Source organism: Protobothrops mucrosquamatus, unplaced genomic scaffold, assembly GCF_001527695.2.
Source record: "Protobothrops mucrosquamatus isolate PMUCROS unplaced genomic scaffold, P.Mucros_1.0 scaffold518, whole genome shotgun sequence".
NCBI classification, from domain to species: domain Eukaryota; kingdom Metazoa; phylum Chordata; class Lepidosauria; order Squamata; family Viperidae; genus Protobothrops; species Protobothrops mucrosquamatus.
In genome coordinates this window covers 519,251-536,344 of record NW_015386831.1, presented here as the reverse complement: position 1 = coordinate 536,344, position 17,094 = coordinate 519,251, and the positions used below count along the sequence as shown (strand labels likewise).

The 17,094-nt window shown below is 37.8% G+C and overlaps 1 protein-coding gene across 1 annotated transcript; it reads left to right on the top strand.

The window, feature by feature from the left end:
• The first annotated feature begins 59 nt into the window (after positions 1-59).
• On the top strand, positions 60-16,664 carry QRSL1 (glutaminyl-tRNA amidotransferase subunit QRSL1). Its single transcript, XM_015816901.1, has 11 exons — positions 60-194; positions 2,138-2,297; positions 3,698-3,796; positions 4,971-5,067; positions 5,162-5,338; positions 6,991-7,166; positions 7,264-7,376; positions 12,032-12,224; positions 14,329-14,446; positions 14,732-14,937; positions 16,427-16,664. Exons 1-11 carry the CDS (start codon positions 159-161, stop codon positions 16,636-16,638), a joined length of 1,587 nt encoding a protein of 528 aa, XP_015672387.1. The 5' UTR covers positions 60-158; the 3' UTR covers positions 16,639-16,664.
• Positions 16,665-17,094: the final 430 nt, after the last annotated feature.

Below are 17,094 nucleotides of genomic sequence, written 5' to 3'. Positions count from 1 at the left end.
CATGCTTTGATGCTGTGAGCGCTGAGCCAATCAGCGCTCTCAATGTTAGAAAGGCTTACCAAGATGGATGCCCCCATAGGTGCCTTCCTGCCGTATCAATAACAGAAGTTCGTGTAGCGAGGAAGGTCCGCGAGTTCCTTGAAATCTTCGATCCCGGGATGCCGGGCAAAATGCTGCGCGCCTCGCTCCGAGAGGTGCGTCGTTTTTTTGGCTGCTCCGGGAGTTATTTATGTCTCTAGATCTGGATTCGTTTTCTGCATTTAGGGGAGACGCTTGTTGTTCCAAGTATACTTGGTATACAAAGGATAGAAATCCACATAATTCAGTATTTTCAGTATTGCATGACGGTAGTGCATTCCTAGGATTTTTTTTTTTTTAGATTGCTGTTGTAGTAAGGCTAAGATAACGGATGTGGGTGGTAGAAATCCAGATGACCAGTAGATGACAGCAAAGTGATATGGAAAACTCAAATAGTAGTTCGTCCGGATTTTTGCAATGTAGCCTGCAATCTTGGCAGTGCAAAAGGAAACCATAAATGTCAGTAGTCCTTTTACACACACATATTCAAATAGCTACTTGTGCTTAGCAAGATACAAATACCAGACTTTCTCACTAAATCCATACAAAATAAACCATCTATTTATATTTACGTAAGAATATAACCTGTGCAGTTTGTATAAGAGTAACCTCCCCAGTAAACACATTGAGGTCCTTCAGGCACAGGATTATGCTACTTATAGATTATTTAGCGTATGGCATCTTATACATGGACTACCAATATAAATTAACATTTCATTTGTAGGTATATTATGCTTTTTTTCAATGTGATATTCATGTTTGCACACAGGCAGCTATGTATGTACAAAACTGAGAGGTTGCAAGGATCTCTATTTGGCTACCTAAAATTACGACGTCCTGATGATGATAAGATTTTTATTGAGAAGATTTATTAGTATTTGTAGTTAAAAATGGAGCATAGTCTAAGATAGCAGTGGGGCCTACTGAGTCTATGACTTGATCCGCCAAAAGCAGGAGAAATTAAAAAATCTAATCTAGAACAATCCAGGTAGTGTTTGAATACCTCTCTTGTAAGAGAGCCTTCTTTTGCAGAATATATCAAAAATTCATTCATTTTTACATAAATAAATATAGGGATTCTACCATTACATTAATATTCTAGAATGCATTTATTTGTGGATCTCTTATTCCTATTGCCTCAGCAAATATGTATATATGTATATGTGTGTGTGTGTTTGTGTGTATACACACACACACATGTATATATACATGTATATACATACATATATACATACATACATACATACATACATACATACATACATACATACATACATACACACACACCTTGTGATTTAAGGATGAAACTTAACAGTATGTGAAAATGTCCTTGAGGGATTAAAGGGAAGAGATGCTGCCTAAAAAATTATCCGACAAGAGAGGGAAGAGACCTTAGTTGTATAAATGGTCAGAGAAAGGAATGAATCAGGCAATTAAAAATATTCAATAGGAAATTTGTGCTTTCAGATTTGCAAGTTTTTGTTAATGTGGTAATATAATAATGAAGCAGAATTGGCTCATCTGATCAAGTTTCTTGTCTGGTTTACCTAGAGGAAATTGATAGAAATTAATTCATCAGAAAATATTATATCTGTTGAAGTCCTCAAAGAAATCTTAAAAAGGGTTGAAACTCATTTTTTGGCTAGCATTGTAAGAAAATTGAGAGTTCTTTGGCTCATAATCTCCTCTTATCATTTGTCTTCGTTTCAAATATAGCATATGTTAATACAACCTTAGAAAGAAATATTGTGGTTAAAGATGTAAATGTGGTGTTAAACTTTATTCTTAAAATATATTTTATGAAGAGTTTTGGTTCTACTAATCTTGGGGCTCAGTGAAAAAGAATAATTTTCATAAATAGAAATTTATCCTCCTGGTACTGTGGAATGGATTCATGATACAAATTTGTTACCTAGAATTGAATTAATTCTTTATTAATACTAAATGGATATTATATGGGTGTTTTTCTCTTTCTACTTTTTTCCCTTTCTCTCTCTTTTGCATTAATGTATTGTAATCATCAAAAGTTATATATGCTCTTTTTTCATTGCCATTTCAGATTTCTGCAGCACTAAAGAAAGGTCATATTAGTTCAACCGAACTTTGTCAGAAATGTCTCTCGTTAATAAAAACTACCAAATTTCTTAATGCTTACATAACAGTAACAGAAGACACAGCATTAAAACAAGCTCAGGCATCAGAGGAGAGATACAGACAAGGTAAGATACTACTACCAAATAGTTGCTCTCTTCTAAAATTGTTAGTGTCTGAGCCTAATATTTTTTCCTCAAGAGAAATAATTAATGATTATCATAAGAAATATACCACTATGTTATTTTATTTATACAAGAGAAAAATCTCACTTCTGTTTGTTTAAAGTAACTGTCTATGGAGATTAAAGTAACATTTTTCTCTGGTTTTCTCAGAGGTTGTAAATGGCCTACATATATTTGGTGGTTTAAATGTTGTCATCCTCCACAGAAAGAACTTAATATGTGAGAGCAGGTAGTTTTTAGATTAGGTTTGTGTTTTCATAGGTATTCCTGTATCCAAGAGAGAGATTTTATTGTTGAACCTATGTATCAATATGGAATTCCAAAATAATGTAAACTGTTCCCTTTAACTAATGTTGTGGACTTAGTTCACACAACAAGCTTTAATATGTATTGTTTGTGTTTAGCATGACATACAAACCCTAAAATATGGCTTACTGTGATGTATGAATCAAGCCATTATGGCAGGGATCCCCAACTTATGAGCCACGGCCCACTATTGGGCCAGAGCCTCTTGGCCAGAGGGCTGTGGAAATGGCTGGCTGGTGCGTGCACGTATGCGTGCACACTCCCCGCCACTCACACTAGCACCCACGGCCCTGTTTGCACATGCACACAGGCGCAAATGGGGCCGCTAGCCCCAGGCGGGTTGCACAGCCCGTTTGTGCATTCGCGAATGGGGCCGCTAGTGCCACGCCAGGGTATGCGGTGCCATTTGCGTGCGTGCATACATGTGCACCAATTCAAAAACTACTCTCCTTCCCTCCGGGCCATGAGCCCAGAAAGGTTGGAAACGTCTGCATTATGGCTTAATCAACATATTGTGCATACAGGTAATCCCCAACTTACCACTGATTGCTTAGTGATTCTTCAAAGTTACAATGGACCTCTCCAAGACTACTTAAAACCCAGTTTCAAAATTGCAGTGGCAGCACAATGTGATCACATTTTAGACACTAGGCAACCGACCCTCATTTACAGCTATTTGCAGCACCCTGTAGTGACATGACCACAAATTATTATTATTATTATTATTTTGCTGTAAACCAGTGTTAACTTACAGTTTCAAACATCCATAGGGTGCAGTGGGTTTACTTAACAACCATTGTGTTCTTCTGATGGGTTGTAAAGTCAGACACAGTTATGTGGAGATCTGCTTAATGATTGCCATGACTTACAACCATATTTCTGGGCTTAATTACAGTTGTAAGTTGAGGTCTACCTGTATTGTATTGTGAAGTCATACTGTATTTTAAAAATCCTTGTCTACTATTACTAGCAAAATGGTCTAACCCTAACTCTGACAAAACACTGATTTAATTAACCTTATATTCTTCATAATGAAGGTCAGCCATTGGGTGATTTAGATGGTATTCCTGTTGCTGTGAAAGACAACTTCAGCACTGCTGGCATTGAAACAACATGCGCATCCAAGATGTTGAAAGGTAAAGTTCAATTTTTAAAAAGCAAGTCCACACTTTTAGATCTCTGATTCTTAGTGTCTTAATTGTCTCAAATTAATCTCCAAGGGCTTTAATTGTGAAGCCTTTGATCATTTTGATAGCCGTGCAAGAGTTTTGTCATTAGTTCATCAAATTCAAAATAATATTTTCCTACAAATTAATGGAGAAAGGTAGGGAAAAAAATTCCAATATAATTAATAAGAAAATGCAGTTGTTGGCCACAAAATGCAGCCCTTGTGATTTTGAGACATTCCAGATTAATTTTCTAGTCTTCAACTGATCTGTGTGGCCACTAAGTGAGCAGAAAATGGAGTTTTGTCATTAATAGCAGGAAATCAAACAATTAGTTCCCAGCACCAGCTAATTCAGAATGAAATTGCTGATTTCCTGATGCTATGGGCAAGACAGCCACAGGATTCAAGAGTAAAATATTTTTTTATGTAGAAGCATGGGACCATGGATAGCTGCCTGCCATTGAGGCAAATCATGGGTTCATCTATTCTAACCAAATATTAACCATGTTCAGTGGTAGAAATTCTCTGTGCTTTAGAAACAAATTTTTCTATTCCTATCTCAAATGACAGATTGAAACTGAAATTTGGCAAGCCACATACTGTAAGACTGAGCCACTATGCCTTATTTGTGGTGTCTGCTTGGAAAGACTCTCTGATTATTTATTTCTGCATTATTTATGTATTAAATTAGTTTCTCATCCATCTCTCCGCAAGACCACACTTTTATTATGCTTTTTGTTCCAGACAAAATTCTGATGTAGTTACGTTGTTATTGTTACTACAGGCCTTGTAAATTGCAATTGAAATCCAGTGACATTTTCCTGCTTATGGAATACCTCCAGCAGCAGAACAGGATTCCCTTTTGCAGCCTCATCCCATCAGCATTTTGCAGAAAGAGAAGAGAAAGGCTGCATTATAAAAGCAGAAATTTGCTCTAGTGATGTGAATGTAGTCCAAACTACAGCACTGATTTTATAGTCTGAACTTCTCATGACAGTGTATCATTATGCACTGCCTTTTTTTGACTGAAGAGCAACAATCAGATATCTCAGACTAATAAAATATAGTCACACAGGTAAAACACTCTTAATTATTATAAGATAGAGTCTTTAGCCAATCCAGTATTTACATTTTTTTTTCAGGTTATATCCCTCCATACAATGCAACAGTAGTTCAGAAAATGCTGGATCAAGGAGCTGTACTGCTTGGAAAAACAAATCTAGATGAATTTGCTATGGGGTAAGTTGAATTAAATTCTTGAAAGGCAAAAAAAAAAAATAGCCCACTTACTCATTCATAATTCTTAAAATTCCCATTTGACTTGGAAGTACAGGTCTGGAAGTACAGACGGAGCCTTTGGGCCAGTGCGGAACCCCTGGAGTTATTCAAGACAGTACAGAGAAAAATCTGCACCAACGTCCCCTGCTCAACACGAGGATCCTGGCTGGCTGATAACTGGAGGAAGCTCTGGTGGCAGTGCTGCTGCGGTATCATCTTTCACATGCTTTGCGTAAGAGGATCTCACAACGTTGAATTTAGAACATTGTAATACAGGTAGTCCTCAACTTACAAACTGTTTGTTTAGTGACCGTTCAAAGTTACCTCGGCACCACTGAAAAAAGTGACTTATGACCAGTTTTCACACTTAGCGACTGTTATAGCACCCCTATGATCATGTGATCAAAATTCAGATTCTTGGTAATTGACTCGTAGTTATGACGGTTGCAGCGTCCCGAGGGGGGGTGTCACGTGATCCCCTTTTGAGACCTTCTACAAGCAAAGTCAATGGGGAAGCCAGATTCACTTAACAACCAGGTTACTAACTTAACAACTGCAGTGATTCGCTGAACAACTGTGGCATGAAAGGTTGCAAAATGGGGCAAACACGTTTAACAAATGTTTCACTTAGCAACAGAAATTTTGGGCTCAATTGTGGACGTAGGTCGAGGACTGCCTTTAACAGGGCCAAGTACTTGATGAATATCAACTGTGCATTATGTCCTGCTCAAGTACCATTAAAAGTTCTTTCCAAATTATAATGGAATTAAAGATACATTGGAATGCAAAGCTGCCTCTTCTGAGAGCTGAAAGATGAATGGTCCAGTGCATAAGCTAAAAATTACTGGTTGGTCACACACATTTTAAGTGTAGCTTGTTTGTTCCTGCCTCAGCAGATGACAATATCTGGTCAATCTTGTCAGGTCAGACACACTTAATTCGTGGACAGGAGGCCGTCAATAAATTTCAGGCAGCAGGGTAGGGTGAAGAAAAAAAAATCCCAGAAGAAAGTAATGGTAAAGCACCTATGTCAGCGGTTCTCAACCTATGGGTCGCGACCCCATTTGGGGTCGGGGTCGATCGACCATTTCACGGGGGTCGCCAAGCAAGGCTGTCCGCCATTTTTTCCCCCTTTTCCGGTGGGTGCCTTACCTCCCTTGGGCTGGGCCAGCTGGTGGTCGGCCTGCTCCGTCTCTGCCGCTTGCCAGCTACGCTTCAGCCGGCGCAGGGGGCGGAACCACGCATGCGTGGCGCTCCCAGGCAGGGAAAGTCCTCGACTTACGACCGTTTTGGTAGTCCTCGACTTACGACCGGTTTAGTCCTTGACTTACGACCGGTTTAATAATAATAATAATAATAATAATTTAATTTATATACCGCCCTTCTCCCGTAGGACTCAGGGCGGTGCACAGCATATTAAAACAGATACAAACAAAATACATCAAGAAACAAAAAACCCCCATAAAACCAAATTAAAAGCCAAATATTGGAAGCTGTGTGTCAATTAAAATTTTCTTAAAATCATCCCTACCTAAAATCCTCCCTAGGTCAGGCCCGCTTGCTGGAAAAGCCATGTCTTGAGGGCGCGGCGGAAAGTAAGGAGATCCGGAATCATCCGGATCTCGGGGGGTAGTTCGTTCCAGTCCTCGACTTACGACCGGTTGGGGGTCGCGGCATTAAAAAGGTTGAGAACCACTGACCTATGTACTGTTGTTGAGAAAATTCCATGAAGTCTTCAGGAGTTAACTAGAAGAAAATGTAATTGTATGTGTATTCGTTCGTTCGTTCAAAAATGGCTTTCAGATAGCAGATATGAAAGGAGAGCCTAACGGGATACGGTTTTGTATTTGCTTCTGATTCCCATGTTTTTTCATTCAATTACAGGGCTCTGGGATCTGATTCAGGAGGTTCCACAAGAAACCCAGCCTCCCTCTGTGGAGTTGTTGGTTTAAAGCCCAGCTATGGCCTCATATCCCGCTATGGTCTCATCCCACTGGTGAACTCAATGGATGTCCCAGGCATTTTAACCAGATGTGTTGATGATGCAGCTACTGTGTTAGGTACAGCAATTATGTGTTTCCTTAGGCATTTGTCCTAAGTTTGTTTAGCAGTTCTCTTTTTCCTGTTATCTCACATGTGCCATTGCATTTCTTTCAGGTGTTCTTGGTGGGCATGACCCAAAAGATTCAACCACGGTGCAAGATCCCTTTTGCCCATTTCAGCTACCTAACTTGATAGATATGAAGAATCTTTGCATTGGGGTTCCTAAGGTAAATGGATGTATGATTAGTGAGCATTAAGGTACATTAAATGTAATACTAAATTGCATTAAATCAGGAAATTAGTGAGCATTAAGTTAGTGACCATTACATTTTAAATTAAGTTAAATGAAATTAATACCCTTCTATCTTTGATTCATGTTTTCAATTTACAAAAGTAATAAAGCCAGTATGGAAGACTAAAAACCTGTGCCTCTCCAAGTCTTGCTGGAGTACAGCTTCTGCCAGTCTTAAGATGATGAATAATCAGAGGTAGTGGGAATTTAATAGGTGTTCCCTTACACAGGTTCCTAATTCCTAGTTTAAAGAGTATAGCACTTGAATGTATTATTCTTTGACATTGAGTTTTGTATTGATTGTACTGATTCAGTATCATTTACCAAAAATAAAGTGAAATTTAAGCTTCCTCCCCTTTTTTTTTTATGGCAGACGTGTCACCAGATATTACTAAACTTAACTTGCAGATCCAATCTGGGTCAGTTACCAGGAAGAGAAAAAAGTTCCCTGAAGATGGGCTCCAGCACAAGTCCAAAAGTTCAGAAGACTAAACCTCCGGTTCCGCTGACCGAGCCAGATTTCCTGCAAGATTAGTTTAGTAAAATCTGGAGACACGTCTGCCACACCTGGTGACCGACCCAGATTGGATCCTGTAACATTATCCTAGGACACGTATGTTCGCCTTCATTCGTAAACTGAACTTCCCAGCAGCATCAGGAACTACTGGCCATGCTGATAGATGCTAGAAGTTGTACTTCACAACACGTGAAAAATAATGTGACCATCTCATATTTCAAGAATAAAAATATGTATTGCATGTTTTAGAGAGGATTGTGAAATCTTTGGTTGTATTGTGATGACTCCAAATACCTTTCTTGTCTTTTGAAGAGATATATGCCAGTGCCAGAGTGAAAATATAAAGGAGGTGTGTGGCACTTTTCTCTCAGAACTTTTTTTTCCTTTACAAAAATTTAAATTTCAAAACCAGAACCTTGATATTCAAAGCTCATGTTTGTATTTTTTAGATAATGAAGTTCACATTCTGAATATAAGACCAAAGCCTATGATTTATAATTTTTCCATTCACTACTTAAATGAATTGAGAATTGATTTTTTTAAAAAAAAATTATAAATAAAATTTCTCCAAGAGCACTTTCTAGACATTGAGAATTTCACCTCCATAATTCCCAGCCACATGGCCATTTCTGAGATTTATGGGAACTGGAGTCCATACTTCTGGAGAGTGTTCAGATTAATGGAGGCTGTTAAAAAGAAGTCACTGTACTATTACAGAAAGAAAAGCATGTAGAATTAATGAACATGTTAAAAATATATTCCTTATTTAATAAAGATCATGATTGAAATGGCAGCTTACTTCCGTGTAGCATCCTTTTGCTATTGACTCTCCCTCAGATTAATGTTCTTCAGAGTTGTTTATTACAAAAAAATAAGAGGATGGCACTAAGTTTGATAATTGTGTAACAGAAGAATTTAATATTAAACCTTGCTTTGTAAATTTCTACTGTGTCTAGTTAGTATGTGTTTATTTATTTAACAAATGTATACAAATGTGACTCTGGGTTGCATCTCTAATGCAAAACTTTATTGGGTACAGCATACCGGCACTAAACAGTTGAAAATCAGCTCTGGCAATATGGTGGGAAAAGGATAATTAAAAGAGTAAAACTTTCCCTTCCCTCTCTAACAGTTCAGGTCACATTGTCCAATTAATCTTCAGGCAGTTGTTATGAGAAGAACGTCTTGTCTCTGTTTATCTCTTCAGTGGCCTTGGTTCCCATCCGGATAAAATCCACCTGTGCATTCCAAACCTTCCCCTCCCCCCTCGCAACTGTAGGCAAGCTAGAAGCAGCACGGCAGTCCTAACACAAGTAATCTTCATAGCTTGACACATTCTAGTGGTGAGCAAGGCATGAGTAACTGAGTAAAGCCCCATTTAGAAGATGTATCCTCTTCCAAAGCTTCTTAAGCCTATTTTGGGGTTTATAAAATGTCTTAGAACAAGTTCTTAGCATTGTTATTCATTCCATACTTAGAATGACAACTGCTATTACTTAATATTACTTAATATCATTCTTGTTTCTTGAGCAAGAGCCCATGTTATTCCAGCATTTTCTAAAAATAAGTTGACTCTGAGATAGGCTGCAGTTTAGTATCCGACTCAAGGCCATCTTAGCTGCCCTGTATAGAGAACTGTCCCTAACACAGAATTAGAAATAAGGTATAATCCAGAGAGAAATTTCCCTCTCAAACACAGGACCTTTCATTGTCATCCCGCAATTCACTTGAGTATTTTTGACATTTTCAGATCAGATGAACCCTATGAAATGCTTCTGGTTGTGCATAACGTTCTGCTTTCTCCTCCCTCCCTCCCTCCCTCCCTCCCTCCCAGGAATACCATACTGCAGGATTATCTAGTGAGACTCTAGCTGTGTGGTCCAAGGCATCTGATCTCTTTGAGAGAGCTGGAGCAAAAGTGATGGAAGTGAGCCTGCCCCATACCTCCTATTCCATTGTCTGTTATCATGTGTTATGTGCAGCAGAGGTAGCTTCTAATATGGCTCGATTTGATGGTCTGGAATATGGTAAGCCTTCTTACAGCTGAATATTAAGTCGTCTCTTAAATATTCACATTTAGTTATTTGCAACCAAACTCTTATGTAGTAAAAATCTTGGTAACAAAAGATAGTATATTATTAAGAATGTTGGTTTCTTCAACAGATAATTTATTTGGCAATAAGGGGCCCTATAAAATATGACTTCTTGTTCATCTGCCTAATCCTAAGGAAGCTTGCCGGGTACAGCCGTGTGAAAAGAGTTGCATTCACAAAATGTGTAAACCCTACACTGTTATTTGTAAAAAAAATAAATAAATAACCAATTACACACAACCAGGTAAAACAGAGTCAAATCAATGAGGCTTAGTATGGTATACGAGAGAGCCAGTTTGATCTTGTAATTAAAGGACTATGTGCAGAAACCCAAGTTCTAGTCTTTCCTTTGGCCTACTAGTTGGGTGACCTTGGGCCACTCTCTGTTATCCCCACAAAGAAGGAAGGGGCCATGCAGTTGCTACGGTAGGAGTCAAGTACAAGGTTGGTTGAGTCTTAGTCAGAGTCAATAAATAAAAAGAAATTGTGGTTGATGATATAGGAAGTTAAGCATTTTAGCAGGAGGAATCTGATATCTGGCATATCTCCTTAATCTTATACTAAAGTTTAAGATAACAGAAAAAATGGATTTAGCATTTTATGAATATGAGTAATGTTCTGAGACATTCCAGGAAGTTGTATTGCAATTCTTTTCTTTTGAGTGAGCCTGGTATAAAAATTATTCTAACTCTATTTGTGGATTTGTTGATAATTTGGCACCTAAAGACGTAATTGTAAATAATGGCCTCAGAAATTAGAGAAAACCAGTACCAGGATACAATAGGGTTAGAGAAAAAATGCTCTACACTGACCTTTCTTGGAGTATCTCACCTAGGCCTAAAAGAAAATATTTAGGCCTGGGTGGATAATCTAGTTAGGCCCAGCTAACTTGAGAAGCTTCAGCTGTAGAAAACTGCAACAGTAGAAGATTTTGCGTTCAAAGTTAAAGCCAAATATTTTTAAATTCATCAACAAGCATGAAAAATAAAATTGAGCTTGTCTATGAATCATGTCACATAGAATGAGATAATTTAATAAATGAGGATCCACTAATATGTTCCAGAATAACAAACAACTTATAAAGAGTGAGCCAACTCTGAACCAGTAATGAAATAAATGTTTAATGATAGGTGACAAAGTCTGTGCCAAAGCTTTTTTAAAAAAACAAGAAAAGTCTTATTGAATTGAGTTGAGGCTTGATGAATGGTGGAAATAACTTTATTATGTTTTTGGAAGAGTGCTTTTATCTTTAAGGAAATATTGTCTCAGGTTTGTCCTTTGAGGAGTGATCTGATTGCAACAAAAAGTACATACACTCTTAAGCTCAACTGTGATCTTGTACTCAAATCTGAGGAATGAATACAGTCTTGGTTTAATGTTGGCATATAAATCTTGGCTTATTTCAATATATCAATCCAAGTATTCTAGGTAAAGTATCAATAACTACACTTAATTTTAGCGCTCGCTCTCTCGTTTTCCTTCTTCAGCAAGAATCAGGAAAAAGAAAGAGACATAAAAATTGTAGACATCTTTGGGGAGGATTTCCGTCTCTTTGTGCTATCCTTTTTGTGCAAGAAATATTTGGTGAAGAAGGTTCAGCTCAATCCTTCTAACTGCTAGATCAGGTGTCAACTGTTAAAACCCATGTGAAATGTTTAGCTTTGGGGTTGATGAGTAAATGAAGCATAAGAGGTTTAGCAGCAAAAACAAGTCAGCCTTTGATAGCCTTTTATACTGAATGGGATTGTGTAGTTTAATNAGAGAACTGTCCCTAACACAGAATTAGAAATAAGGTATAATCCAGAGAGAAATTTCCCTCTCAAACACAGGACCTTTCATTGTCATCCCGCAATTCACTTGAGTATTTTTGACATTTTCAGATCAGATGAACCCTATGAAATGCTTCTGGTTGTGCATAACGTTCTGCTTTCTCCTCCCTCCCTCCCTCCCTCCCTCCCGCCCTCCCTCCCGCCCTCCCAGGAATACCATACTGCAGGATTATCTAGTGAGACTCTAGCTGTGTGGTCCAAGGCAGCTGACCTCTTTGAGAGAGCTGGAGCTAAAGTGATGGAAGTGAGCCTGCCCCATACCTCCTATTCCATTGTCTGTTATCATGTGTTATGTGCAGCAGAGGTAGCTTCTAATATGGCTCGATTTGATGGTCTGGAATATGGTAAGCCTTCTTACAGCTGAATATTAAGTTGTCTCTTAAATATTCACATTTAGTTATTTGCAACCAAACTCTTATGTAGTAAAAATCTTGGTAACAAAAGATAGTTTATTATTAAGAATGTTGGTTCTTCAACGGACAATTTAGTTGGCAATAAGGGGCCCTATAAAATATGACTTCTTTGTTTGCAACGTTCTACTAATAACTTGTTCATCTGCCTAATCCTAAGGAAGCTTGCCAGGTACAGCTGTGTGAAAAGAGTTGCATTCATAAAATGTGTAAACCCTACACTGTTATTTGTATAAAAAAAAAAAAACCAGTTACACACAACCAGGTAAAACAGTCAAATCAATTATATCATGGCTTAGTATGGTATACGAGAGAGACAGTTTGATCTTGTAATTAAAGGACTATGTGCAGAAACCCAAGTTCTAGTCTTTCCTTTGGCCTACTAGTTGGGTGACCTTGGGCCACTCTCCGTTATCCCCACAAAGAAGGAAGGGGCCATGCAGTTGCTACGGTAGGAGTCAAGTACAAGGTTGGTTGAGTCTTAGTCGGAGTCAATAAATAAAAAGAAATTGTGGTTGATGATATAGGAAGTTAAGCATTTTAGCAGGAGGAATCTGATATCTGGCATATCTCCTTAATCTTATACTAAAGTTTAAGATAACAGAAAAAATGGATTTAGCATTTTATGAATATGAGCAGGGCTTTTTTTCAGCCGGAACGCGGCGGAACCGCGTTCCGGCACCTTTTTCCGGGCCGGCCGCACCGGAAATAGCCCCTCCCAAATTTTACTTGCATTCCTGTTCTCTAAAGGGGCGGTCCTAGGGTTTGATGAGGGCGTGGCCAGGTTTGAGTTCCGCCACCTTTTCTCCGAGAAAAAAAGCCCTGAATATGAGTAATGTTCTGAGACATTCCAGGAAGTTGTATTGCAATTCTTTTCTTTTGAGTGAGCCTGGTATAAAAATTATTCTAACTCTATTTGTGGATTTGTTGATAATTTGGCACCTAAAGACGTAATTGTAAATAATGGCCTCAGAAATTAGAGAAAACCAGTACCAGGATACAATAGGGTTAGAGAAAAAATGCTCTACACTGACCTTTCTTGGAGTATCTCACCTAGGCCTAAAAGTAGAAAATATTTAGGCCTGGGTGGATAATCTAGTTAGGCCCAGCTAACTTGAGAAGCTTCAGCTGTAGAAAACTGCAACAGTAGAAGATTTTGCGTTCAAAGTTAAAGCCAAATATTTTTAAATTCATCAACAAGCATGAAAAATAAAATTGAGCTTGTCTATGAATCATGTCACATAGAATGAGATAATTTAATAAATGAGGATCCACTAATATGTTCCAGAATAACAAACAACTTATAAAGAGTGAGCCAACTGAACCAGTAATGAAATAAATGTTTAATTATAGGTGACAAAGTCTGTGCCAAAGCTTTTTTTAAAAAACAAGAAAAGTCTCATTGAATTGAGTTGAGGCTTGATGAATGGTGGAAATAACTTTATTATGTTTTTGGAAGAGTGCTTTTATCTTTAAGGAAATATTGTCTCAGGTTTGTCCTTTGAGGAGTGATCTGATTGCAACAAAAAGTACATACACTCTTAAGCTCAGCTGTGATCTTGTACTCAAGTCTGAGGAATGAATACAGTCTTGGTTTAATGTTGGCATATAAATCTTGGCTTGTTTCAATATATCAATCCAAGTATTCTAGGTAAGGTATCAATAACTACACTTAATTTTAGTGCTCGCTCTCTCGTTTTCCTTCTTCAGCAAGAATCAGGAAAAAAAAAAGAGACATAAAAATTTTAGACATCTTTGGGGAGGCTTTCCGTCTCTTTGTGCCTAGGAAAAACACGTTCTTTATAAACCACTTCTTCCAAGTCGAGTTAGGAAGATTGACGATCTAGTCCACAGTTGACAATTTTGGGTACACTTTACAAATCGAAACCCCAACTACTCATTTACTTCGTATTCTCCAAATCGTCGTTTTTGTTCAGTCGGAAACTATCGGAAAATATGACTTACCCTAACACATCAAATTACAGCTTTGAATGTTGTGGGGATGTATTTGTCAACTGCTGATTACTCCTCCTTTTAGGGCATCGTGGCAGTGCTGAGCAGTCCACAGAAGCTTTGATTGCAGCCACACGCCGGGAAGGTTTTAATGATGTTGTAAGGGGAAGAATTCTATCAGGGAACTACTTCTTGCTAAAACAGTACGTTTTGCACATTTTAAAGTTACAAAGCTGACATTTTATTTGTTGTTCAATTAAGGGAGAAGTTACGCATGGGTACAAGATTTTTTCATCTTTCCAAATCAGTATTATTATTACTGATGTGGCTTTAGAAGTAATGTATTGTTGTATTAATAGCTTTAGAAATATCAATGTCCTGCTTCAATTTATAGCCACCCACCAATTGCCTAGCCAGCTGGAAAACTAGAATAATGGTTCACTCCATGTTTTTTGGTTTCTTATGGGACCTCCTCCCTTCCTCCTTAGGAATTATGAGAATTATTTCATCAAAGCTCAGAAAGTGAGAAGACTCATAGCTACTGATTTTGCAAAACTCTTCCGTGCTGGTGTGGATATTCTGCTCACCCCAACTACCTTGAATCAGGCTATGTTGTATCAAGAATTCATCCAGGAAGACAACAGGACTCGCAGCGCACAGGATGATATCTTCACTCAGGCTGCCAACATGGCTGGTAAACAAAAAAGTGGCAGTTTATAGATACTCTTTATTTCATGAATTAAAACTCAATACATAAAAGCTTCCAACCTTCAGGAAAATCTGGTCCTTTACAAAACTTATTCACTCTAGAGCAGGGGTGTCACACCCATGGGATAGATACGTCATTCCGAAACCGCGCCCACCCTAGTTCCGGCAATGGGAAAAAGTCGTGATACGTCACATGACGTGGCAAGTTTGACACCCCTGCTATAGAGTTTCCCATCATAACATTGCAAATGACAACACAATAATTATTTTTATTTATTTAAAACATCTATGTCACCACCCATTTTCTAGCCAATTCTGGACAGCTCCCACCATTCACTATTGGCATCCTTCAGTCTCGAGAGACTATGGTATTGTGCTCTGGATGGAGGTCCTAAGGCAGCATCTGATGTGGCTGAAAAGGCCAATTTTCTAGCCAATTCTGGACAGCTCCCAATGAAAAGTTAAAAGAACATATAAAACCATACTAAAACTGAAGAACTAAACACATTAAGACATTAAATGCAACAAAGACCCGGTGCCAAGTCAGACCTCTAGTGTGCAAGTCAGATGTGATTAACCTTGGCTTACTTGATACTGCAATATTCCACTTGTAGCTATTCAAAGTATTGTTAATTGGCACTCTCTTCAAGTTTGCGTATATCCCTATACTAGGTTAACTGAAAGTCTGCAAAATTATGTCTGATTTTCTGATTTTTTTCAAATCAACTTGATCAGACAAAACAATGATCCAAAACAAGAGGAAGGAAATAATATAGTGATGTTTATGCCATAAGGAGTTTTGGAGGCATATGTAATTGTAACAAATAACAACCTTGAAGTTTGGTTACACCAGTACTCTGTCAAAGCTTGATCAATTATGTCTTTGAGCATTTGTATGTAATTTTCTAAATTAGCAACTATAAGCAAATAAATATGTGGTTGCTGAATTTACCCATTTAGCAAGGTGATAATTTGTTGTGATGAAATCCACATGAAAAAAACCCCAAATATTTTCAGGTGATTTTTTCATATTAGTTTATCCAAGTAGGAGTTAGTGGATAATAAGTGAGAAATTAAACTTGGTGTAATTGGAACTGTAATCCGAGGATATAATGATGAGTAGTTAGGAAGAATATGTGAACTTTGGAATGATGAAACCTTGCTCATGCCCCAGTAAAGGACAATTTGCATCAATCATCCACATTTTTTCCCAGACCCTGGAGATCTAGGGTTAAATCATTATATAATCTAAATCCTAAGTACTTATTATCTATGCCTATAAAAGAAAATAAATGTTTGAAGAACGAATGATGGTTGTTGTTTAAATACAAATTGAAAAGCCACAAAACTAAATTAAATATTTGCCTTCAAGAGAGAGAGAGAGAGGCTTTTGTTTTACTTTGCTGTTGTACTGTATGTTCTTATCAGACAATGCAAAGAAAGAAAGAAAAAAAAAATGTTTGTTTGTCTTTCAGGGTTGCCAGCTGTAAGTGTTCCTTCCGCCCTCTCAGCAAAAGGCTTACCGATTGGTTTGCAATTTATTGGCCGTGCTTTTCATGAGCTTCAGCTTCTCACCGTAGCCAGATGGTTTGAAACACAAGTGCGGTTCCCTGCTTTAGACCTGGAAGGAATCACGGATCCTCTTGACACCACGTCTCACCAGGAGAAGTCAGCATTTTTTTCATGAACAATGATGGGAACGTTTATTATGTATACAATAAAAAAAGATTTAGAAAATTACAAATCTCAGTGTATCAAAGCTTTCAATGTACTATTTTTTTTTATAAATGAAACACTTCCTATTAAAGACTAAAATACGGAGTTACATTATCCAGATTAAGTTTTGAGCAATCACACTGTTTTCAAGTTGAGAATTGATAGTTTCTAAAGCACTGTTAAATAAAAAGGCTAGTCGATTTTTACAATACAGTAGTTAAAATTCACAGATGATTGCTAACGTGAGTGAAAAAGATTGACAATCTGTTTATCATTCAAGAGGGCAAGATTTAAAGAGGAATATGAGTATGAATATCAGGTCAGCCTCAGTGTTCCCTGTCTTTTCATCTTTTGGGCTGAATTTCAAATAAACTGGGTGTCTTGCAGATTTTTGGATGATGGGAAGAGGCTTGCCTGTATGTTCTTC